Source organism: Choloepus didactylus, chromosome 6 (genome assembly GCF_015220235.1).
Source record: "Choloepus didactylus isolate mChoDid1 chromosome 6, mChoDid1.pri, whole genome shotgun sequence".
NCBI lineage: Eukaryota > Metazoa > Chordata > Mammalia > Pilosa > Megalonychidae > Choloepus > Choloepus didactylus.
In genome coordinates this window covers 15,884,810-15,909,578 of record NC_051312.1, presented here as the reverse complement: position 1 = coordinate 15,909,578, position 24,769 = coordinate 15,884,810, and the positions used below count along the sequence as shown (strand labels likewise).

The window sequence follows — 24,769 nt, the reverse complement described above, 5'->3', positions numbered from 1 at the left end:
TGGACATGCAATCTTCCCTAATTATCTTTTTTTTTCTTTTAAAAAATCAATTTTATTGAGATATATTCACATACCATACAATCATCCACAGTGTACAATCAATTGTTCACAATATCATTATATAGTATGCATTCATCACCACAATTTTTGAACCTTTTCATTACAACACACACAAAAGAATAAGAATAAAAGTTAAAGTAAAAAAGAACACCCAAAACATCCTATCCCCTCCCTCCCTATTATCGTTTACTTTTTGTCCTTATTTTTTTATTCATCTGTCCATACACTGTATAAGGAGAGTGGGAGCCACAAGGTTTTCACAATCACGCGGTCACACAGTGTAAACTATATAGTTTATATGATTGTCTTCAAGAATTAAGGATACTGGATTGGAGTTCAACAGTTTCAGGTATTTCCTTCTAGCTATTCCAATACACTAAAAACTGAAAAGGGATACCTATATAATACATAAGAACAACCTCCAGACTGACCTCTGGACTCTATGTGAGATCTCTCAGCCACTGAAATTTTATTTTGTTTCATTTCTTTTCCTACTTTTGGTCCAAGAAGGCTTTCTCAATTCTGTGATGCCAGGGCCAAGCTCATCCCCATGAGTCATGTCCGACATTGCCAGGGAGATTTACACCCCTAGGAGACAAGTCCCATGTAGGGGGAGGGCAGTGAGTTTACCTGCTTAGAGAGAGAAGCCACATCTGAGCAATAAGAGAGGTTCTCTGGCGTGATTCTTAGGCACAATTTTAAGTAGGCTTAGCCTCTCCTTTGCAGTAACAAACTTCACAAGGGCAAGCCCCAAGACTGAGGGCTCAGCATCCTAAATTTGTAGCTCCCAATCCTTATGAGAATATCATTAATTCCCCAGGTGGGGAAATTTAATATTTACACATTTTCCCCCAGTCCTTCAAGGGGGCTTTGTAAATATATTTTTATTCTCTGCTCAAATTACTCTGGGATGTAGCAGAGCTTCACAATAACCTGTACAAGCCAACCAGATCTCACTTCCTATTCAACGTGCCATGTAATTATGTGGTTTGAATAAACTGACCATACAAGTTAAATTGTATAGTGTGTTACAAAAAATATAGATTTTGCACCTAATAGACATCTCTTCCTTTGGTCTCACACAGAAGTTGAAGTTTTAAAAACACTATCAATATTGTCCTTTGTTCTGATTTACTTTAGTCCTAACCAAGTCCATTTCATTAATATCTCTTTTCTCAGATTCCTTAACATTTGCTGTATGGGGTAATGCCGACATTAATAGCTGCTGGACTCTGGCTCTGAGTCTCAGGTGTCAAACAAACACCCAAAGTTCCAGGGACCAACCAGGTTATACACAAAAACTCAGCACCTCAGAATTTAGAAATAGCCATCACAATTCAAGAGTAGATGTAACTGCTGTAAGAGCTTACAGTCTAGGAACCTTTACAGTAAGCTTTCCCCCAATAACCTATGCTTTCAGACTCAACTCTCAGAGTTTGCACATTATACTTAGTCCATATTAGTGGGCATTATAATGTTTTTCTTTTTATTTTCTGGTTTATTTCACTCAACATATGGTCCTCAATGTCCATTCACCTCACAACTTCACTCTTTCTTGTAGCAGCTCAATATTCCATTGTAGTTATACACCACAGTTTGCCATTCCATTCGTCAGTCGATGTACCCTTAGGCCATCTTCATGCACTGCAAATCATGAATACTGACACCATAAACCCCAATGTACAAATGTCCCTTCATGTCCCTCTTTTCAGTTCTTCCAAGTATACACTCAATAACCAAGTTGCAGGACCATATGGCAACCCCATGCTTTGCTTCTTATGGAACCACCAAACTGCCTTCCAGATGGGCTGTACCATTCTACTTCCCCACCAACGGTGATTAGGTACATCCCTTTCTCCACATTTTCTCCAGAACTTGTATCCCTCTGTTTATTTTTTAGACAGTTTTATTCACACACCACACATTCCATCTTAAGTAAACAATCAATTGTTCCCAGTATAATCACATAGTTACACATTCACCACTACTATCTATATAAGGACATTTCCATTTCTTCCACAAAGAAAAAGGAAGAGGCAAAACAAGTAAAAAGATAAAAGAAAAATAAAGGAAAAAAGATTACAACTAAAAAGTAACAAAAGAAAAAATAAAATAAAAATAAAAAATTCCAACAAAAACACCAACACCAAGAATCCCATACCCCTCCCTTATATCCCCCTCTTATAGGCATTTAGCTTTGGTATATTGCCTTTGTTACAATTAATGGAAACACATTACAATGTTACTGTTAACTATAGACTCTAGTTTGCATTGATTGTATTTTTTTCCCCAATACCACCCCATTTTTAACACTTTGCAAAGTTGGTATTCATTTGTTCTCCCTCAAGTAAAAACATATTTGTACATTTAATCACAACCATTGACCACTATAGGTTTTACTAAGATATACAATCCCAGTCTTTATCTTCTATCTTTCCTTCTGGTGTCCTACATGCCCCTAACCTTCCTCTTTCAACCATACTCACAGTCATCTTTGTTCAGTGTACTTACATTATTGTGCTACCATCACCCAATATTGTGCTCTAAACCTCTCTCTCCTGTCTTTTACTATCTGTCTGTAGTGCTCCCTTTAATATTTCTGTAAAGCAGGTATCTTGTTCACTAACTCTCAGTGTCTGTTTGTCTGAGAATATTTTAAATTCTCCCTCATTTTTGAAGGACAGTTTTGCTGGATATAGAATTCTTGGTTGGTAGTTCTTCTCCTTCAGTTTCTGAAATATATCATACCACTGCCTTCTCACCTCCATGGTTTCTACTGAGAAATCCACACATAATCTTATCGAGCTTCCCTTGTACGTGATGGATTGCTTTTCTCTTTCTGCCTTCAGAATTCTCTCTTTGTCTTTGACATTTGATATTTGATTACTAAGTGTCTTGGCATAGGTCTATTTGGATCTATTCTGTTTGGGGTATGCTGCACTTCTTGGATCCATAATTTTATGTCTTTCATAAGAGATGGGAAATTTTCAGTGATGATTTCCTCCATTATTTTTTCTGCCCCCTTTCCCTTCTGTTTTCCTTCTGGGACACCCATGACACGTACATTCATGTGCTTCATGTTTGTCATTCAATTTGCTAAGATCCTGCTCATATTTTTCCATTCTTTTCCCTATCTGTTCTTTTGTGTGTAGGATTTCAGATGTCCTGTCCTCCATTTCATGAATCTTTCCTTCTGCCTCTTCAGAGCTGCTGCTGTAAGTCTCCATTGTGTTTTTCATCTCTGGTATCATGCCTTCCATTCCCATAAGTTCTGCCAATTATTTTTTCAAACTTTGGAGTTCTTCCTTATGTTTGCCCAATGTCTTCTTTATATCCTTTGTCTCTTTTGCCATATCTTCCCTCAACTGGTTGATTTGACTTTTGAATTGATTTAGGAGATTTGTTTGATTAATAATTAGTTGTTTCAACTCCTGTATCTCAGTTTGACTGGGCCATATCTTTGTTTTGTCTTTTTTTTTTTCTAGTGTGATTTGTAAATTTTTTTGTTGTCCAGGCATTTGGTTTCCTTGATTACCCCAGTCAGATTTTCCCAGACCAGACAGGCCCAGGTCTCAGGAGGAGACTGTATTCAATATCAGGCTTCCCTGAGGGTGAGACCCAGAAGATTGTCAGATTTTCCTGTGAGGCCTCTAGACTCTGTGCTTTTCCTATCCTACTCAGCAGGTGGTGCTTGTCAGCTTGCAGCTCCCCACTGGTGTAAAGAGGTGCAGTCCCTTTAATTCTCAGTGGACCCTGCACTGGCCCGGGGGCAAGGGTGTCAGAAACCAAGCTGAAGTTGTTTTCTGTTCTCCCCACCCCATGCCCTGGGGTCTGAATTCTCTGAGACAAGTCACTTACTTGAGCTGGATCCCACCTCCATTTTCTTAGGGAAGATACACCCTTTAAGGGGGTTACCTTCTATACTTGAATTCCTTCTTTTTCTTTCTGTTTACTCCACTCTTGCCTGGGTTAGTGCTGACAATTGAAAATGCCTTAGACTTTCTCTAATGAGCTGCTTAGAATGAAAGAAAAAAAAAAAGGAAAAAGAGAGAAAGCCTCTTTTCAGAGCCAGTCCCCAACCCCCAGTTTTGCCAGTTGACTGGTGTTGGTACTCAATTCTTTGTGCCCCTTTTCTTGGGACTCAGCTGTTTTCCAGTATTCTGAGCTCAGCCTTCTCTAAAAGCCTCTGTTTTTATTTATTTATGTATTTTTTTTCTGTCAGCCCTGCCTCCTCTCTGCTGGGAGGAACCTCCTTTCCTGCTTTCTCTGGGTTTATCTGTGCTTGTAACTTTTATTCAGTAGTCCAAATGTGTTAATTAAAACTGCAGTTGGAGCTTGGTTGAATTACTTTCCCTTGCTCCAGGTAACCTGCTTCTTTTTTCCACAAGGAAGTGTTTCAGCTCAGCCTGATATACCATTGGGGGAGGGGCACCAGCTCTGCAGTTTGGGGAGCTTTACTTACAGTTCTATGCTGTGATCTCAGTCATTCCACTCATTCCAGGCTGGTGTGTGATGTGTGTCCAGTCACAGATATCCCCCAACAGTTGTTCCAGACTATTCACTAATTGTTCCTGGCTATTTACTAGTTTCTGTAGAGGACTAACTAAATTCCACACCTCTCTATGCCACCATCTTCCTCCTGCCTCTCCCTAATTATCTTATTACTAGTTTATTGAAGAGGACACATAAAGAAGCAGAGAAAGCAATATACTTGCTGTCAAACTCACAGAATTTAGGTGTACTCCTCGTACCAAATGAAGATAATATAATACCAAAGTGGGAATATTTTGGCTTTGAGGATCAAATATATGTGAAAACATTGAAAAAAAAAAGGCTGCTATATAATTGTAAATTATTATTATTATTTCTAAGACCAAATTCCTAACTAAAGCCTGAAGGTTGATATCCAGAAAACTGGGCTGGTGATCAGATTGGCTTGGTGTTCTACTTTGCTAATGCTGCCAGAATGCAAAACAACAGAAATGCATTGGCTCTTATAAAGGGGGTTTATTTGGTTACAAAGTTACAGTCTTAAGGCCATAAAGTTTCCAAGGTAATACATCAGTAATCAGGTACCTTCACTGGAGGATGGTCAATGGTGTCTGGAAAACCTCTGTTAGCTGAGAAGGCATGTGGCAGGTGTCTGCTCCAAAGCTCTTGTTTCAAAATGGCTTTCTCCCAGGGCATTCCTCTCTAGGCTGCAGTTCCTCAAAAATGTCACTCTTAGTTGCTCTTGGGGTGTTTGTCTTCTCTTAGCTTCTCTGGAGCAAGGGTCTGCTTTCAACGGCCATCTTCAAACTGTCTCTTATCTGCAACTACTCTCTCAGCATCTGTGCATTCTTCAAAGTGTCCAGCTTGGCTGTAGCAAGCTTGCTCCTTCTGTCTGAGCTTATATATTGCTCCAGTAAACTCATCAAGGCCCATACTGAATGGGCAGGGCCACACCTCCAAAGAAACTATCCAGAGTCATCACTCACAGTTAGGTGGGGCACTTCTCTGTGGAAACACTCAAAGAATTACAATCTAACCAACACTGACACATCTGCCCACACAAGATTACATCAAAGATAATGGTGTTTTGGGGGACATAATATATTCAAACTGGCACATTCCACCCCCTGGACCCCAAAATGACATTATCTCTCCATATACAAAATACATTCATTCCACAACAGTATCACAGAAACTCAAATCATTTCAGTAACAATAGTTAAGTACAAGATCCCATCAAAATCAGTTACAGGCATGATCTGTCCAAAAGCATAATTCCTCTCTAGCTGTGGACTTGTGAAACTTAGAACAAGTTACATACTGCCAATATACAAAGGAGGGACAGTCATAGGATAAACATTCCCATTGCCATAAGGAGAAACTGAAAGAAAAACAGGATTAACAGGACCAAAACAGTTCCTAAAACCCGCAGGACAAACCCCATTCGATTTCAAAGTCTAAGAGTCATTCACAGAACGATGTTGTATCCTTGGGGCTTGAGAGAGCGGGAGTCTAACCCTTCCTAAGGGCCTTTGTGGCAGCCCTTTTCTCTCCAAAGGCTGGGGTGAGTGCTCCAACATATCCACACTCTGGGGAGACCACCTTCTCAGCCCCACCCTCCTTAAACATTGGGACAGTTCCCGGATTCCCTTCCATCTCCGGGGCACATGCTCAATCCTTTCAGAAGAGTGGGGTGGTGGCCAGGCTCTCCTTGACCTTCATGCATGTAGGCCACTCCACTCTCCCAGCCCAAGACCTCTTGACTCCAGACCTCAACCTCCATGGCTATTTGAAAACATTTTTTCTTCAATATGTTCCTTGTCTGTCTCCTCCAGTCCAGACTGGCAGCGACTCCATCTATAAAGATCTCACAAAAATTCTGTTGGCTTCACATGAAGCACATAGGGGTCAAAGCCATCAGACAATAGGATTTTCCACAAATACTTTCTAGATAACTCCATCTCCAATTTTGGCTTGTACTGGAATGGTGGTTGGGTTCCATGTTTGGTTAAATCCTCACATGTGGATGTAGCTTCTGGGGTTTCACCCCCTAGAAGCCCAGAGTTTTTCAGGCCATCAATTTCTGGTTTCTTTGAAACCAAGAGTTCATTTCTCAGCTTATCTCTTTCCTCTTGCATTTTACTATAAGCTGCAAGTAAAAGCCAGGCTACTTATTCTATATTTTGCTTGGGAGATCTCATCAGCTAAATATTCCAGGTCATTGCTTTCAAATTCTGCCTTCCATCCAAATTTTCTGCCACTTTAAAACAAGGATTGCCTGCCTTCCAGTTTGCAACATGACTTTCATCATTTCTGCTCAAGGCCTTATCAGAAGTATCTTTAGAGTCCATATTTCTACCAACAGTCTCTTCAAAGGAATCTAGGCCTTTTCTATCAAGTACCTCACAATTCTTCCAGCATCTTCCCCTTATCCATTTAAAAAGCAGTTCCAACATGTTTGGTATTTGCAAGCTCAGCAGCACCAGCACCCCACTTCTCTGGTACCAAAATCTGTTCTACTTTGCTAATGCTGCTGGAATGCAAAACACCAGAAATGCATTAGCTCTTATAAAGGGGGTTTGGTTACAAAGTTACAGTCTTAAGGCCATAAAGTTTCCAAGGTAACACATCAGCAATTGGGTACCTTCACTGGAGGATGGCCAATGGTGTCCAGAAAACCTCTGTTAGCTTGGAAGGCACGTGGCTGGTGTCTGCTCCAAAGCTCTGGTTTCAAAATGGCTTTCTTCCAGGGCATTCCTCTCTAGGCTGCAGTTCCTCAAAAATGTCACTCTGAGTTGCACTTGGGATATTTGTCCTCTCTCAGCTTCTCTGGAGCAAGAGTCTGCTTTCAACAGCCCTCTTCAAACTGTCTCTTATCTGCAGCTACTCTCTCAGCATCTGTGCATTCTTCGAAGTGTCCCTCTTGGTTGTGGCAAGCTCACTCCTTCTGTCTGAGCTGATATATTGCTCCAGTAAACTCATCAAGGCCCATACTGAATGGACGGGGCCACTCCTCCACAGAGACTATCCAATCAGAGTCATCACCCACAGCTGGGTGGGGCACATCTCCATGGAAACACTCAAAGAATTACAATCTAACCAACACTGATACTTCTGCCCACACAAGATTACATCAAAGATAATGACGTTTTGGGGGACATAATGTATTCAAACAAGCACACTTGGGTTTAGCCACTAATTAGCCTTGTGACTTTCTGAGAGTCCTCTTGACTTTTTCCTATCACAAAATGTTGAGGTTGGGTTAGATGGTGTTTAAGGGCCCTCCAAGCAATCAATGACAAAAAGTGACCCAAAACTTTGGAACTAATAATTTTCCAAAGAAGGAATAATGCCAGCATTTGCTCACGATTTTTAGGTTGATTTGGGTGCTAGATACTGTCTCCCTGAATTGATATTCATGCTCCATGTGCAAATCTAGTGAGAGGAAGTGTACTAATTAAAATGTGAGATTCAGGTTTTCATAAAGCAGATAATAGAGTCAATCATGAAAATTTATATATAAAGCCATGTAAATATACACTAACATTATTTGGGGGGCTGATATGTTGCCTTCAGTATGAGCTGGACTTAATCAGAAGACTTAATTTGAAATTCTGCCTCTTCCACTTACTAGCTAGGTGATCTTGGACAAATCCCTTAATCATTATGATCCTCTATTTCCCTATCTGACAAATGCATATCATCTCGGTTTCATAGGATTGCTTCTAAAAAGATAAAAATGCTAATATTCTTAGAAGAGCTTTGTGTATGGAAAAAGCAGTGTATACATGTAATGTGTCATTACTTTGACTTTCAGAGGCCAGTTTTCTGGAAGTATGGCACTTCCTGTTTCCACCATGGGCTCATGAAGGGAATAATAAAAGGCTATGAGTATTACAGAAAGGAAACAAAATAAATAATTAGATTCAAACCCTGGACAAGAACCAGAAATGGAAGCTGGAGTTTGAATGTTGGCTTTGAAGAAGTACATGTGTCAGGAGACCAAAGCTTCAGTGCAATAATAAGCCATTCTCCAGATTCATTACCCTGGGCCTTATTAAATGAAACTAGGACCTTTAGGGATATTTATATCTGCATGTTCTAATAATTCTCAAATGACACCATGTGACCTTAAGGTGTAATTATCATACTGAAGAATGGAAGTTAAATATGTATTAAATTAACTCTGGCAGAGACTTCAGATGATAACTGGAAACAAAGTCTCAGCACACATCTAAATAAAGGATATCAGCTTCCAAATATTGGGATCCATAGTTCAGAGATATTTTCTTATTTCCTGCATAGACACAACTCATTTTTTAAGACTCTATACACCTTTTTGTAATCTTTTTCCTCTTTCTCATGATGCTTGAGGCATTGGAAAAATATATTCTTTTTTTTTTTGTAATGGTAGAATAAACAACTCTCAGCTCCTCATGGCAGTGCGTATGTTAGTCGCTGCCTCTGGAGTGCTCATCTCCATTTCTTGTCCTAGGAGACTCCAGCTGATCTTTCCTTATATGGCTCAACTGCCACATCTTCCGTGAAGGCTTGCTCAGTTACCCAGAGTGTAATGCATGCCCCTCTTATGCCTCCCACAGGACTTCGTCCATATTTTTATTACAGCCCCTGTTGTATCATATAATGGTGGCTTCTTTACATGTTATTACTCTCTAGACTGAAGCTTCTTGAAGTGAGGAGCATGTCTTATTTGTCATTGTATCGCAGGACCTCATGCTATCTGATACTGGATGTGGGGTGAAATTAAGAGAGGGATGGGAGGAACTCAGTGCCTGAACACTTGGTCTAGTCTTTGACCTGCTCATCCTCTCTGAAAGAGATGTATGCCGGAAGACAAAGCCAAGAAAAGGAAGTCTCTGGGTTATTAGCTAGGGTTTGTAGGTGGAGCCCTTGCCCTAGGGAGCAAGTCAGAAGGTTCCTTTTTCCCAAAGACCCCTTTTCTCTTAGGGCCTTACTTTGGTTCCTTATATATATATATTTTTTCTTTGTTTTCTCCTTCCCTTCTCCATTGCTCATTCCTCTATTTCTTTTCTGTTCCCTCTCTTCTTCCCAATAATAAAAACATTCACACTGTAAAAAATAAAGCAATACTTGGATTAAAACTTAGAATATAAAGTAAATATCCATAATTCATACTGTTATAAAGAATTGAATGGATAAATAAATAAATGGGGAGAAGAGATAAATCTCCTGTGTAGAAGAACACTAAATAATTAATGTTTTTACTCCCTCATTATGGAGGTGGACTCCATAGTGTGGGCTGCATATCATGAGTCCCTTAGCAAGAGTACAGGGTGGAAAGAGGGAAAAGGATAACTTTTCAGGGAAGAAACCTGACAAACACCATTTCTGCCAGGTGATCAAGGTCAACATCAACTGATAAGTCACGTTGCTGGTATGTACCCTTGATATGATGTGATTAGAATGGCACTTTCCCTGTGTGGACTTCCTCCCCAAACCCATAACCCTTTGTCTAAGAATCAGACAAACCCAAATTGAAGGACATTCTACAAAACACCTGACCAGTAGTTCCCCAAACTATCAAGGTTATAAAAAACAAAGGAAATCTAAGAAACTGTCACAGCCAAGAGGGGCCTAAGGAAACATGATGACTAAATGTAATGTGGTATCCTAGATGGGATTCTGGAGCAGAAAAATGACGTTAGGTGAAAAACTAATGGACTTTAGTTAATAATAACATATCAATGTCAGTTAACTCATTGTGACAAATGTAGTACAGTGATGTTAGCAATAGTGGAAAGTGAGTGTGGAGTATATAGAAACTAATATTCTTGCAACTTTTCTGTAAATGTCAAACTGTTCTAAAATAGAAAATTATGTAACAGTTACGTACATTATAATTATCATTCTGTGTATTGAATGTGCCTCAATATCCCTGCTAGTGTAAAACTACCTTGTTAGTGTAAGGTTTCCTCATAAATAAAAGTATGGACTTTTCACTGAGAAACAAATCAAAGCAAAAAGAATAAAACAAGACAGAAGTAGACAAACTACAGAGCCAAGTTTCTCTTCATTCCATCCGCGTTTCAATTACAACTTCTTTTCCAAGGGGTAATTACTCTTATGGATTTGGTATGATTCTTTCCAAAATTTTTTCTACACATTTGCATAAAACATAGTGAACTTACATTGTACACATGGTTAGCCTAATGAATTCAACTCTGTGTGTGTGTGTGTGTGTGTGTGTGTGTGTGTGAAAAACTGAGCCAGCATGCTGGGGATGTGCATATAATAAAATGATTAGTGTGGCCATATGAACCACCCCCACCTTCTGCTTAATGAAATGAGAACCTGAAACTACTCATCCCTTTGTTCTCATATGCTTCTCAGGGTAACCACGTTTTAGTTTGCTAAGCTACTCAGAGCAGATACCATGAGAGACACTGGCTTTAACTATGAGAATTTATTAGCTTACAAGCTTACAGTTCTGAGGCCATGAAAATGTCAAAATCAAGGCATCATTCAGACAATACCTTCTTTGTGAAGACTGGTTGCTGGTTATCCTGTACTCCTTTGTCACATAGCAGGGCATGTGACAGCCATCTCCTGGTCTTTCCCTTCTCCTTGGAGTTTTGTTTATTTCAGCTTCTCGTTTCCATGGCTTTCTTTCTCTTTGTATGAAAGGACTCCAGTAAGAGCATTAAAACCCACCCTGAATGAGGTGAGTCACGTCTTAAATTTAAGTAGCCTCATCGAAAGATCCTACCTACAATGGGTCCACACCCACAGGAATAGATTAGTTTTAAGAACATGATTTTCTGGGGTACATACAGTTCCAAACCACTACACCATCTCACATTTTGAATATGATTCTTATATTGGAAGATAAGGGCCATAAATGCAAGTCATACACTTTCTTGGATACTCAACAGCAATCCATGCCAATGCTGAAGGAAACTTTTGGAATTTGTTACAAAATAATATGTTGGTCCTCAAAGCACTGCCTTCCTAAGGGAATGTATAAGGGTGAATTTGACTATATATGGGTTTTTGCCATACATGCTGACTTTAGAGACTAACCCTGAAGAAAGAAGAAATGCCATTGAATACATACTAATAGAAATAGACTCTTTTATTATTATATACTTTGGGAAACATATGTGAAATAATATTACATTTATTATTATGCAACTTTTGGTTTTCATTAACATGAAGTCTTGGACAGTTTTTAATGTCAGCATAAATAGATCTATTTGAGTCTTTTTAACTATTGCATTATACTGCATATTATAACTGTGCAATAATTTATTTAGCTATCCCCCCATTAATGGGCATTTAAGTGGTACTCTTCATTTTTCTAGAGAGATGCTGAGGGGAGGGGAAGGAGGAGGGCTACCTCCCCCCAAATGGAGGAGGCCCTGGACTCAGTGTGCCCATCAGGCACAGGGTGGAAGATGTAGGTAGAAGTCACATGGATTATTAGAACTCCTTGTGCCAGTTTGTTTATGTTATGTCCCCCAGAAAAAGCCATATTCTTTGATGCAATCTTGTGGGGGCAGACGTATTAGTGTTGATTAGATTGGAATTCTTTGATTGAGTGTTTCCATGGAGATGTGACTCAATCAACTGTGAGTGAAATGTTTGGATAATTTCCATGGAAGTATTACTCTGCCCATTCAGGGTGGGTGTTAATGGGATCACTGGAGTCATGGAATTCACAGACAGAGGGAACCAGATCAGCTGAGAGTGACCCTTTGAAGAGCAGCTGCAGCTAAGAGAGGACAAAATACCCCAAGAGCAACATTTTGGAGAATGCTATTTTGAAACGCCACCTGGGAGCAAGCAGACGCCAACCATGTGCCTTCCAAGCTAAAAGAGGTTTTCCAGACACCAATGGCTATCCTTCAGAGAAGGTACCTGATTGTTGATGCATTACCTTGGACTCTTTATGGCCTTGAGACTGTAACTTTGCTATCAAATAACCCCTCTTTATAAAAGCCAATCCATTTCTGGTATTTAGCATTCCAGCAGCATTAGCAAACCGGAGGACTCCTCATGAGAGATAGAAGCTTCTGGCTGTTTCTTAGCCCCATGGAACTAAGGAGAAAGAGAGGTGGCTCTTCTTCCAAGAGGAAGTTGTACCTGATCTTATCTCCTCTTTTTAGCTTCCTTGAATGAAGTGTCACAAAGAAAGATGTGGGCTACAACCTTTAACTCTTGCTTATTTCATTGAAAGCACCACCCCTCTTACTATAGTCTACTGAATATTTAGAAAATCTGACCATTTCTACCCAGAAGAGGGTGGGGAAAGTGTGGGAAAGAAAGTGAGACAAGGTGAGGAGGAAAATTTTGAAATTTCATCCTCTGGAGACTAACATTTCCCTTGTTTATTATTGTGCTTCTTGTTAGTCCACAAAGACTAAGAGTCAGAACTGGTTGATGTGGAAGGTAGCCAGAGTATCAGAGAATTCCTGGCAGCACCTTTAAAAAAAAATTACATTTATTGAGATATATTCACATAAACTACAAACATCCACAGTGTACAATCAATTTTCACAGTACCATCATATAGTTTTGCATTCATCACCAAAATCAATTTTTAAACATTTTCATTACTCCAAAAATAAAAACAAGAAAAACAAGAATAAAAATACAAGTAAAGAAGAACACCCCAAATATCCCACCCCCCACTCCCCCTATTACTCATTTGATTTTTGTTCCCATATTTCTACTCATCTGTCAATACACTGGATAAAGGGAGTGTGAGCCACAAGGTTTTCATAATCGCAATGTGTACGCTACATAGTTATACAATCATTTTCAGGAATCAAGGCTACTGGGTTGCTGTTCAACAGTTTCAGGTATATCCTGCTAGCTATTCCAATACACTAAAAACTAAAAAGGGATATCTATATAATGCATAAGAATAACCTCCAGAATGACCTCTCGACTCTATTTGAAACCTCTCAGCCATTGAAATTTTGTTTCATTTCTCTTTCTCCTTTTGGTCAAGAAGACTTTTTCAAGCCCAGGATGCTGGATCCAGGTTCATCTCCAGGAGTCATGTCCCACATTGCCAGGGAAGTTTACACTCCTGGGAACCACGTCCCACATAGTGGAGAGGGCGGTGAGTTTACCTGCTGACCTGTCAGCATCTTTGAAGTGCCGCTTCCCCCACTTCTTTCCAGTAGCCTCCACCTGTTGATTCAAGCACCTAGCAATGGCAGCAATATAACTTCGGAGTTTTCGAAGGGCTATAGGTACATCTGGCAAAACCAACCAACCAACCAAGAACAACTTCATAGGAGATTTATGTTGAGTTCCCAGGGGATAGATTCAGGACAACTGGCATAGGATGACTTTCACCTGTTAACTTGGCCATGTTGTAGTAGCCAGTTATTTAATCCAACACTAATCTAGGGGTAGCTGTGGAGGTATTTTGTAAATGTGATTAATATCTATAGTCAGTTTACTTTAAGTCAAATGTGGGTCAGCCTCATCCAATCAGTTGGAAGCCTTAAGAGCAAAAACTTGCATTTCCAGGAGACGAAAAAATTCTGTCTCAGGACTGCTCCTGTCTGAATTTCCAGCCTGCCCTACACATTCAGACTTGCTAGCCCCTAAGATCGTGTGAGCAAATTCCTTAAAATAAGTCGTGTGTGTGTTTGTCTATCCATCTATCATGCATCTATCTATCTATCTATCTACCCTCTAATCATCTATCTATCCTATTGGTTCTGTTTCTCCTGAGAATCCTCACTGATATATAGTTGGTGCAAATATAAGAAATCTTTTTCTTTTTTCCTTATCTCTTTTATTCTGACTATCCTCTTATCCAAGACACTTCAATTCTATCCTGTGACAAAGCAATGTTTTCTAGATTGCAATATGTGAATTATGTTCTGATAATGTTTTTGCTTGGGAAAAACTATTATTAACAGAACTGATGGTTAGAGTTAACTTGTGTTTTCAATTTGCTTATTGGGATGATTTATTTATTTATTTATTTTTTAAATTTGATGGATATCTGGTTGCTGTTGGGATAGTCTTATGAATCTGTGGACCCTCTGGAAAATTGGAAAAATAGCAACACCCCAGCTTTGGAGGTGCTGATGGGGCCATACCCCTTCAGTGTAAGACTGTGAAGTTGCAGCTCCTCCTAATCCCTGATGAGGCACTTCTGCCTAGGCCTGAGAAGAAGACAAAATGGGGAAGGGGAGATACGTTTGTGCATTGGTTTTGCACTTTAAATTATTCATGAGAAAGCACAGAGGAAATTCATTTTGAGGTAGTCAAATTTCTCTGTAGTAAAGGAATGATTTGACAGTGGAAAGGAGTTTGCATTGTTAAATATTTAAACATTTTCTGATACTATATATTATGTATGGTAAATGTTTTGACCTCTGCTGTCATCTGTTCTTTTTTGTATCGACTTGTTTGTTAAACCAGTCATCAAAGAGGTGGATGATTTGTGCAAAGTCATTCCCTGGCAAGTGGTAGAGAACGGACTTGAATCTGGTGCTCCAGTGTCCAAATCTCAAGCTCTTCCATTTTACCACTCTGCCAATGCACTTCTATAAGTGGGATATTGTTTCAGTTTGCTAAAGCTGCCAGAATGCAAAATACCAGAAATGGATTGGGCTTTACAATGGGAATTTATTCTTACAATTTACAGTTCTTAGGCCATGAAAATGTCCAACTCAAGGCATCAACAGGATGATACTTGGAATCTGAAGACAGGCTGCTGGCATCTGGGACACCTCTGTCACATGGGAAGGCACATGGCTGGTGAATGCTGATCCTTCTCTCCTGGGTTTCATTGCTTTCAGCTTCTGGCATCAGAGGCTTCCTCTCCGAGCTTCTGTGGGTCCTCTCTTAGCTTCTCTGGGGCTTTGCTCTGGGCTTTACCTCTCTGAGCTTCTCTTAATTTCATCTCTTATAAAGGATTCCAGAAAAAGGATTAAAACCCATCTTGGGGCAACTCCTCAGTTCAAATAGCCTAAACGAAGGTCCCATCTACATGGTGAAACATGAATCTGTGATTATGCTGGGAGCTATTGATTACTCACCTAAGATGGATTGTATGGTGTGTGAATAAAACTGTTTAAAAAGTAAACAGAAAGATATAAGTGCTAGAGAAGATGTGGAGAGAGATATACATATTCACCATTGGTAGGGAAGTAGAATGGTGCAGTCCCTCTGGAGGGCAGTGTTGTGGTTCCAGCGGAGGCTAAGTATAGGGTTGCCATATGATCCTGCAACCCCATTATTTGGTATATACTTGGAAGAACTGAAAGCAGAGACACGAATAGGCATTTGCAAAAAGGTGTTTATGGTGGCAGTATTCACGATTTGCAATGAATGCATTGATGGGTAAACAGAACGGCCAACTGTGGTGTATATATACAATGGAATACTGAACACCCGCAAGAAGGAATGAAGTTATGAGGCATGCAACTAGATAAATGAAACTTGAGGACATTATGTTGAGTGAAATAAGCCAGCAATGAAAGGACAAATATTATAAGGACTCACTAATATAAACTAACTATCATGAGCAAATGCTGAGAATTGAATTCGAGAGCATAGGTTATCAGGGGATAGAATGTGGGCAGAGATTGGGGAATTGATGCAGGAGCACAGAATATTCAATAAGGCTTATTGTAAAGGTTTGTAGATCATAAGTTCTTACAGCAGTGACATCTATTCCTGAGTTTTAACTGTTATTTAAGAGACATTTATTTGATTCAAAACTTATATTCTCCATAGCACTCTTTCTAATTTAACCTGTATGGTCAGTTTATTTAAACAACATAATTACATGGAACCTAGAATAGAGAGTGAGATCTTGTTATTCTGTACAGGTTAAGTAATACCTTGATACACCCCAGAGTATTTTGGGCAGAAAATAAAAATGTATTTGCAAAGTTCCCTTGAGGGACTGGGGAAAAATGTGGAAATATTAAACTTCCTCACCTGGATAGTTCCTGACATTCTTGCAAGCATTAGGGACTCCCAGTTTAATAAATCAAGTACTTGATGTCCTTATGAAACTTATTCCTGTAAAGGAGAAGCTAAGCCTACTTATAATTGTGCCTAAGAATTACCCCCAGAGAACCTCTTTTGTTGTTCAGATGTGGCCTCTTTCTCTCAGCCAACTCTGTAAATAAACTCACTACCCTCTGCCCTGCAAGGGACATGACTCCCAGTGTGTAAGTCTCCCTGGCAATGTGGGACATGACTCCAAGGGATGAGACTGGCCCTGGCATCATGGGATTAAGAAAGCCTTCTTGACCAAAAGGGGGAAAAGAAATGAAACAAAATAAAGTTTCAGTGGCTAAGATTTCAAATAGAGTTAAGAGGTCATTCTGGAGGTTATTCTTATGCATTATATAGATATTTCTTTTAGTTTCCAGTGTATTAGAATAGCTAGAAGGAAATACCTGAATTCGTTGAACTGTAATCCAGTAGCCTTGATGATAATTGTATAACTATATAGCTTTTATCGTGTGACTGTGTGATTGTGAAAATCTTGTGACTGATGCTCCTTTACCCAGTGTATGAGCAGAAGAGTAATAAAATAAAGACAAAAATATATATAAATAATGGGGGGAGGGTATGGGATATTTTGGGTGTTCTTTTTTCTTTTTCTTTTTTCTTTATTCTGTAGTAATGAAAATGTTCTAAAATTGATTGTGGTGATGAGTGTTCAACTATATGATGATACCGTGAGCCAGTGATTGTATACTTTGGATGGATTATATGGTGTGTGAATATATCTCAATAAAATTGCATTTAAAAATAAAAGAAAAAAAAAGTCTCACCTACAATAGATCTGCACCCACAGGAATGGATTGAAAGAACATGGCCTTTTATGGGGTACATAACAGCTTCAAGCTACCACAGATATTCTTAAAACTTCCTATAGGGAATGCTGAGGGGTTAATAATTGGGATTCAGAATTTCAGCATTCAGTTTTATCTAAAGTAGACACTCCCCACTCAGTTACTTTCTATTGTTACTATATTTATTGCCTTCACTGCAATTATCACAATCAACAGCAACCTTTTTCATTTTTTTAGTATCTGTCACTCCCATTTGATTCTAAACTCCAAGAGGCAAGGATCTTCTCACAAGCATCTTCTCTGTCTAACTGATTGCTGCATTGCCAGTATGTTCCAGATTCCCACACATAGTGGATAATCAATAAATAAAGTTGAATGAATAAATCAATGGATTTATTATTGATGACTGTAACCAAGGTTTGTAGGATCATTGCAACTGGAGCAGAACTAATTCATTATGTTATATTAGAAATAGAGCATACTCCATCCTTTCTCTAAAGAGTGGTAGTAGAGAATGTGCCTTCTATATGGGCTCTGTTTCTTTTCCCTTCTTCTCTCTCTCTCTCTCTCTCTCAATAATAAAAGACATACAATCCCAAAGTATCCTGTGAATTATGAGTAACATGGTATTGCTTGTTCTTCTTGGAAGATGTGTAAACAAGAGTATTAGTGTGCATTTGTTCATGCTAGAATTTTCTTGCTTCCCTTAGTTCCTTAGTTAAGTCAACAAGAATAAATAAATATTATCACAGATGCACACTATGGGAGATTGAGGCTTTCCCTGCAGAAAGGTTGTCACTGAACCAGAAGCACCAGCTACTACGGATAAAGAAAGCCGTTCTCTGTGAATATCTTGGTGTCACTGAAAACCAAGATGTGACAAAGAGGCAGGTGAGAAGCCTGAAAGACAGCCACAAAAGCAGAATTGCATGCTAGGCCCTGGGCACAGTGCAACTTCCTACTTGTTTAATGAGAGCAATGGTGGACAACTAAGAAAGACAGTGTTTTATACGGTCTATGTTAGTCTTCAAGATGTATGTTATTTCTGTGTTTAGATTCTTCTGTCTCTTCCATCAGGTTATTTAATCTGTACTTCTTTAGAAGATGGCTTTTTTAGCGTAATTCATTGTGGGAATTTTTGTGAGATATTCAAAGATATATTAGACACAGTCTCGGCCATCACCAAGCTCAGCATCTGACTTGGGAGATAAAACACAGGCATGAAATGCTCCCTAATAATAGAATGCAACATGAGACTGCTTGTCCATTGAAAAGGATGTTAAAGGACAGAGGGATGGGAGGAGTCAGGTTTATGAAGCTAAAGTGATCAAGATAAATTAATGAAGATGAAATTCACAGATAATGAAAAGCAACAGATCCCCAGGATAAAACATTCTCATATATTCAGTTTATTTCTGGATGAAAAATTTGTAGAAGGAAATGGAACTAGTGAAAATCTAGAAGAAGGTGAGTGGTATGTTAAGAGTATTCAAATATAATCCTTGGAGAAAAAGTTGATGGAGTACTTGCCCTGGAGAAAAGAGAACTGAAAACTCATAGAAGGTATGAAATCTTTCCTGACACATGTGAACAGCTGTCATGCAGAAAAGAACTCTAGAAGGTAAAAAACAGACCAGTGGGAGAAAGTTTTTGGTAGCTAGCCTTTAGCTCAAAATAAGGTATAGTACTTTAACAATTAGAGTTGTCCAAGTGAGGAATGCAGTGTCTTATGAGTTAATGACCTCTCTGCTGGGAGCTCATGCAGTCATACTGATTACCAGGGATGCAGTAGAAGAGATTCATGAAGAATCTAAAAGTTAATAATTCACACTTTCTTCCTCTCCTATATTTTCACTTATCAAATTAAATAACTTTTTCTCCATTATTATCATTTTATTGCTAGGTGTTCTTAAAAAGTTAGGAACACTGTCATGAGTTTTCATTTTGGTTAACAAACAAACAAAAAAATACATATAAGAAGTCTCCTTACCCTTTCCTAGTTGTAAAGCACCCCCCACTCCCTTTTTTCTTTTTTTGCCATTTAGGGCCTACTTGGCCGATATTTAGAACATGACCCTGGCAGGAACACTTATAATCATCTTGTTAAGCTCTGTCACTTCAGAAATAAGGAAACTGAAGCCCAGAGAAATGCAGAGACTTGCACAAGGTTACATATACTCCGACTAGCCAAGCAGGGCTAGAACCAGGAGAACGGCATGGTGTGAAGATGGCTTAGTCTTTGGATTCCTAAATACTTGTGTTCTCATCCTGGGTCCGTTTACTTGTTAGCTACTTTAGTTTCCTTTTCTGAAAAATGGAGATGATGATACATACCAGGGGTTATTGAAAGGATTAAGTGAGGTAATGTACATAATATGCCTAATATATAGCAGACACCCAATAAATGTTGGTGCTTCTCTCTTCATCTAGACCCAGAATATCAAGTTGCCTAGTTGATATGGCTTTATTTTCAGTAAGGCAGCAGCATCCATTTTCTCTGGCTTTCTCAGTACGAGGGTCCATGTGTCCCAGTTTGCTGAGGACATTCCTGGCTTCTGCCAGTTGTTCCAGCATAGTTATTAATGACATCTCATTTGTCTGTCAGAATTGTCCTGGTTTAAACAATTAGCCATAGGATTATCTTACTTAGAACTTTCTTATTGCCTTCCTCAGGGCATCTTTTAGTTCCTTGTTCCTCATACTATAGATCAAGGGGTTTAAAATCGGGGTGATGAAAGTATAGACCACAGACACCACTCGGCCCATTTCAGGTGAGTAGCTGGAACTGGGGGACAAGTACACAAAACTGGTGCAGCCATACTGCAGGAGCACCACTACGATGTGAGAGGAGCAGGTGGAGAAGGCTCGGTGGCGCCCCTCTGTTGACCGGATCCGAAAAATGGCAGCCAAGATGAAGCCATAGGAGATGGAGATCAGTGAGAGGGGGATGCTTAGGACGATGAAGCTGATGATATACAGGGCAGTCCTGTGAACACGTGTGTCTGCACAAGCCAGGCACATGACTGCAGGCATGTCACAGTAGAAGTGGTAGATCTCGTTGTTGTTGCAGAATGGGAGATGGAAGATTAAAATGGTCAGTGGCAGTGAAAGCAGGAACCCCAGCACCAGGGACCCTACCATCAGCTCCACACACAAGGGCCAGCTCATGATGAGGGTGTATCTCAGAGGGTAACAGATTGCTATAAACCGGTCATAAGCCATGACTGCAAGCAGGACACAGTCAGCGCCACCCAAGAAGACAAAGAAAAACATTTGAGTGCCACATCCAATAATAGAAACAGGAGTTTTTCCCATTGACAGAAGGTTGGCCAAGACCAATGGGGCAATGGAAGATGTATAGAAGATTTCTAGAACTGCCAGGTTAGCCAAGAAGAAGTACATGGGGATGTGAAGGGAGTGGTTGACCTGGACAATGACTGTGATTGTGGCATTTCCACTGAGGCTGGTCAGGTACATCACCAGGAAGACCACAAAAATCACCATCTGGACCTCAGGGTCAGTTGAGAATGGATGAAAGAAGAATTTTACTTTTGCAGTTTTATTTATTTCTTCCATGGGTAGTGTATTGGACCTATCAAAGAAAAGATGGTGTGAACCTCTACACATCCCATTTAATATGAGACTTTCCCAGCTCCGCCACTCAGTGTTTGAGCCCCTTTATGCTTTAGGTTCCCTGAGGACAGGGGCTATGTCATATGAAAAGTTAACGTTTATTTAATGTTAAGTGCTAAGCATAGTGAAAAGTGCTTTGCATGCATTATCTCAATGCATACAGGCACTTATTGAGGCATGTACTATTATCATATCCATTTTACAGATTAAAAAATTTTTCAGAAGTCACATAGCCAGAAATTAGCCAAACCAGGATTTGAACTGTCTATTTGGCTATAGAGCTTGTGCTTAACCTCAGTCTATACTATACTGCCTCCCTCTATACTTTGTGTATCCTCTGTAGCTTTGTTACTTGATTGATTATAGCTCAACTTGAAGTTTAAATCTAGATAGTCTATTGGGAAAGAGTACCTAAGATATGGGAGCACAAATGTTGAATTACAGTATTTCCAGATTTGAGAGATTGAATTACAACCTAGACTATGACTTGTCTAGTAATTGCTGCCTCCACCAAATGCCACTAAAAGAACCTCCTTCTTTCTCTTAAAAGGAGCAAAGGGAAAGTGATGAAAACTATGACGTTTTTGTTAGAGATGGAGGGAGGGTAATTTAATTCACTCTTCATGAGAGACGCATGAGAAGAAAGACGGGGCAGACTCAGGGTCTGTGTGACTCGGGCAGGGCCTGAAGCTCTAAGTGATGTCCTAAAGTTTTCACAGGTGCACAAGACAGCTGCAGTTTTAAGCTCCTGCCTCCTGGTGGCTAAGACTCTAGTCCCCAAAACAGGACAATAGCCTGGGGTCAAACCAAACCTATACAGTCAATACAAAATGAATTACTCAATTCGTTAGGACATTGGAGATAAAAAGTCCCAATAATGGTTTCTGTTCATGTTCTTTTCAGCGACTGCCTCCTTGAGCTCCGTAGGTCCACCCTATGTCTCTGGCATATGTCACCTGTCTCACTACATTGGCTTCATTACATTACAATGTCTAGAAAAAGGAATAGGAAATCAAATACAGAAAAATACTGTGAAATCTAGGGTACTACATAAGAAATCAAACTACTACATCATCATTATGATACTGGTTTAATTACTCTTTTAATTTCTTTAAGAAAAACTCTGCCACTCATACTATGGTCTTGTTCCCCCTACATGATAGCACTTAAAAGAAACCTGGAGGAAAAAAAAGATATCTATGGCCAAATTCTTAGAACTTCATTTATTTAAAAAAGAAAGGAAGTTACTTTTGCTAGTTACTTATGACAAGATGAAGATGTACAGCCAGGCTTTATCTGTGCACTATATCAATTTTAGATCACCTGAAGAAGTGCTTTTTGTTACTGCAAAGAAGGAACTAACTTGACAAAATTCGGAAAAGGTGGTCCAGAACTCTCATATATCCCATTCGTATGATGAGAAATATCAAATGAAATTTTGGACACCATGCAAAAAATAGCTGCATGCTTTCTGAATTCATTTTTTATATAATTCTAGAGGGTTGGTAGTGGTTATTTGGATCCCTTTTGCTTCCTAAATTGGAATGTGTATATCCCAGAGTCTAGAAGGTACAAAGCTGGGTTCTGGGAGAACATGAAGTAATGGGAGTAAGGTGGCACAGATCATATTTAAGGATCGATTTTAACTGGAAAAATTTTGGAAATGATTTTATATTAAAACAAACATTGAGACAGTATAGAGTAGATGGAAGATTTGCATGAATTTTGGGGGATAAACACATAAGATTTCAAAGAAATTTCTTACTTGTGTTTGTTCCCCAAGTCCTTAGGAATATAAATTGTCTCATGCTAATTATAGTCCTTATGTGGAAAAGTTTTAGATGTACTGATTTAGACCTTTGGTTGGTTATTACCCAGTGGAAAATACAATTCCCTAAACTTCCCAAGTATGTAATCTTGACTTGGAACAGATCCTCCTTTAATTATTCTAAAGAAAATAGCAAGAGTAGTAGCCAAACTCTTCTAAGATAGGAATGGCCCAAAGAAAAACACTCCCACAGCATAGCTAGTCTTCAGAAAGATAATTTATCATCTCTTGAGATTGTTTATCATCACCCAACCAAGAAAGAGATCCTGCGAGCTCTCTGACCTTTGTGTAATCCCTGTACAAGTTGACTGGTAGCCTCAGAATGTCACAGATGCTCACAGAGACAGAGATCTGCCAGGTTACTTGAGCTATCCTTCAAAAGAGATTGCCTGATTTGACCAAGGTTGCACTAGTGGGTCAATAATTCATCTCTTAAATGTACAAGTGCTCTAGGGGACTAAAGAATGATTGCAAGGCCATCTAGTCTCTACAGAAAATTAGAAAAGATCATCAGGCAGAATTTCTAATCTCTTAATTCTGTTTGCAACACCTCTGCACCCTCCTTTGTCAGTTTCTTTTCATTCAAATTGTAGGCAACCTTCAAACATGGGGGAAAAAGATACACGTGAGGAACTTCAGTTTACCAAAAATTATAAAGAAAAGAGGAGGACAAGTCTGTCTGCTCTTTTAACTAAGTCAATAAAACTGACTCTTTGGTTATGCAACCAGATTGCAGGGGAATGTATATATCAAAAAGGCATATAGATTTCGGGGAAATGAGGATGCTTCTCAGACAGATGGAAGAAATTGGACCATGTTGGAATTAAATGATAGGAATTCAAATTCCAGCTTTGCCACGTATCGTTCTCCCATCTTGGTAAGTCACTTGCTTTCACTAAGACCCTATTTGCTGATGACAACACCTCAACATTTTACTCAATTTTTGTGAGATGCAAATGAAACAATGTCCATAAAAGAACCTATAAGAATGACTGACACATATTAAATGTTCAATAAGTATATTGATTCATGGGGTCCTTCCTTATCTATCCTGAGACTGAAGACTAGTTAAACAGTGGAGTAGGTGGCATACCTGGCAAGCCCATCTGATATTTCCTGTGAGATTTTATGTCACATCTAGCTCCAGTACTGGTTCCCTACATGCCACCTTATATTCAGAATTCCTCTTTAAATAGGGTGAAGAATGAACACTTTTTCATCTACATATGAACCAGCTGCTACTGTTAAAGTTTATATGACTAATATTTTGATACTAATTATATCTACATGACCCACTTGATATACATGGTATATTTATTAGCACAAATTTGGACTCACCTGAAGAAGGGAATAAAATCCTAATTTGGGTTTTAAATGTGGGATTCATGGAGAAAGAACAATGTTACAACTATCATTTGTAGGGAAAAAGTCCTCTGTGGAGCATAGATATCTGTGGCTTCTGGAGATACTCATACCAGCTGTAGCAGGTCACAGAAGATCTATTGGGACCTATTCAAAGAAAATGTTCTAATATTATATGTACCCAAACAAAAGACGTATTTTTTCCTTTCAAGCCATTCTTGAATTATATTTTCTACATGTTCAAAACATCTCTTATGTAGGGCTGCCGTATGATTAGGCAAGCCCGTTACTAGGGATATACTTGGAAGAACTAAAAGCAGGGACTTGAATAGACATTGCACACTGATGTTTATGGCGGCATTATTCACAATATCCAACGACTGGAGATGGCCAAGGGGTCCACAGACTGAGGAGCAGAAGTGCGAACTGTGGTGTATACACAGCATGGAATATTGTGCAGCTACAGAAAGTAATGAAGTCGTGAGTCATGCAACAAGATGAATGAAATTTGAGGACAATATGTAGAGCAAAATAAGCTAGAAGCAAAAGGGTAAATACTGTATAGTCT

At 39.2% G+C, this 24,769-nt stretch overlaps 1 protein-coding gene and 1 pseudogene across 1 annotated transcript; one reads left to right on the top strand and one right to left on the bottom strand.

Moving 5' to 3' along the window:
* Positions 1–20,024: 20,024 nt before the first annotated feature.
* Positions 20,025–20,954, bottom strand: LOC119538851 (olfactory receptor 10V1). Its single transcript, XM_037842039.1, has one exon. The coding sequence runs from the start codon at positions 20,952–20,954 to the stop codon at positions 20,025–20,027; it is 930 nt and encodes a 309-aa protein (XP_037697967.1).
* Positions 20,955–23,653: 2,699 nt separating this feature from the next.
* Positions 23,654–24,769, top strand: part of LOC119536600 — a 102,196-nt pseudogene continuing 101,080 nt past the window's right edge.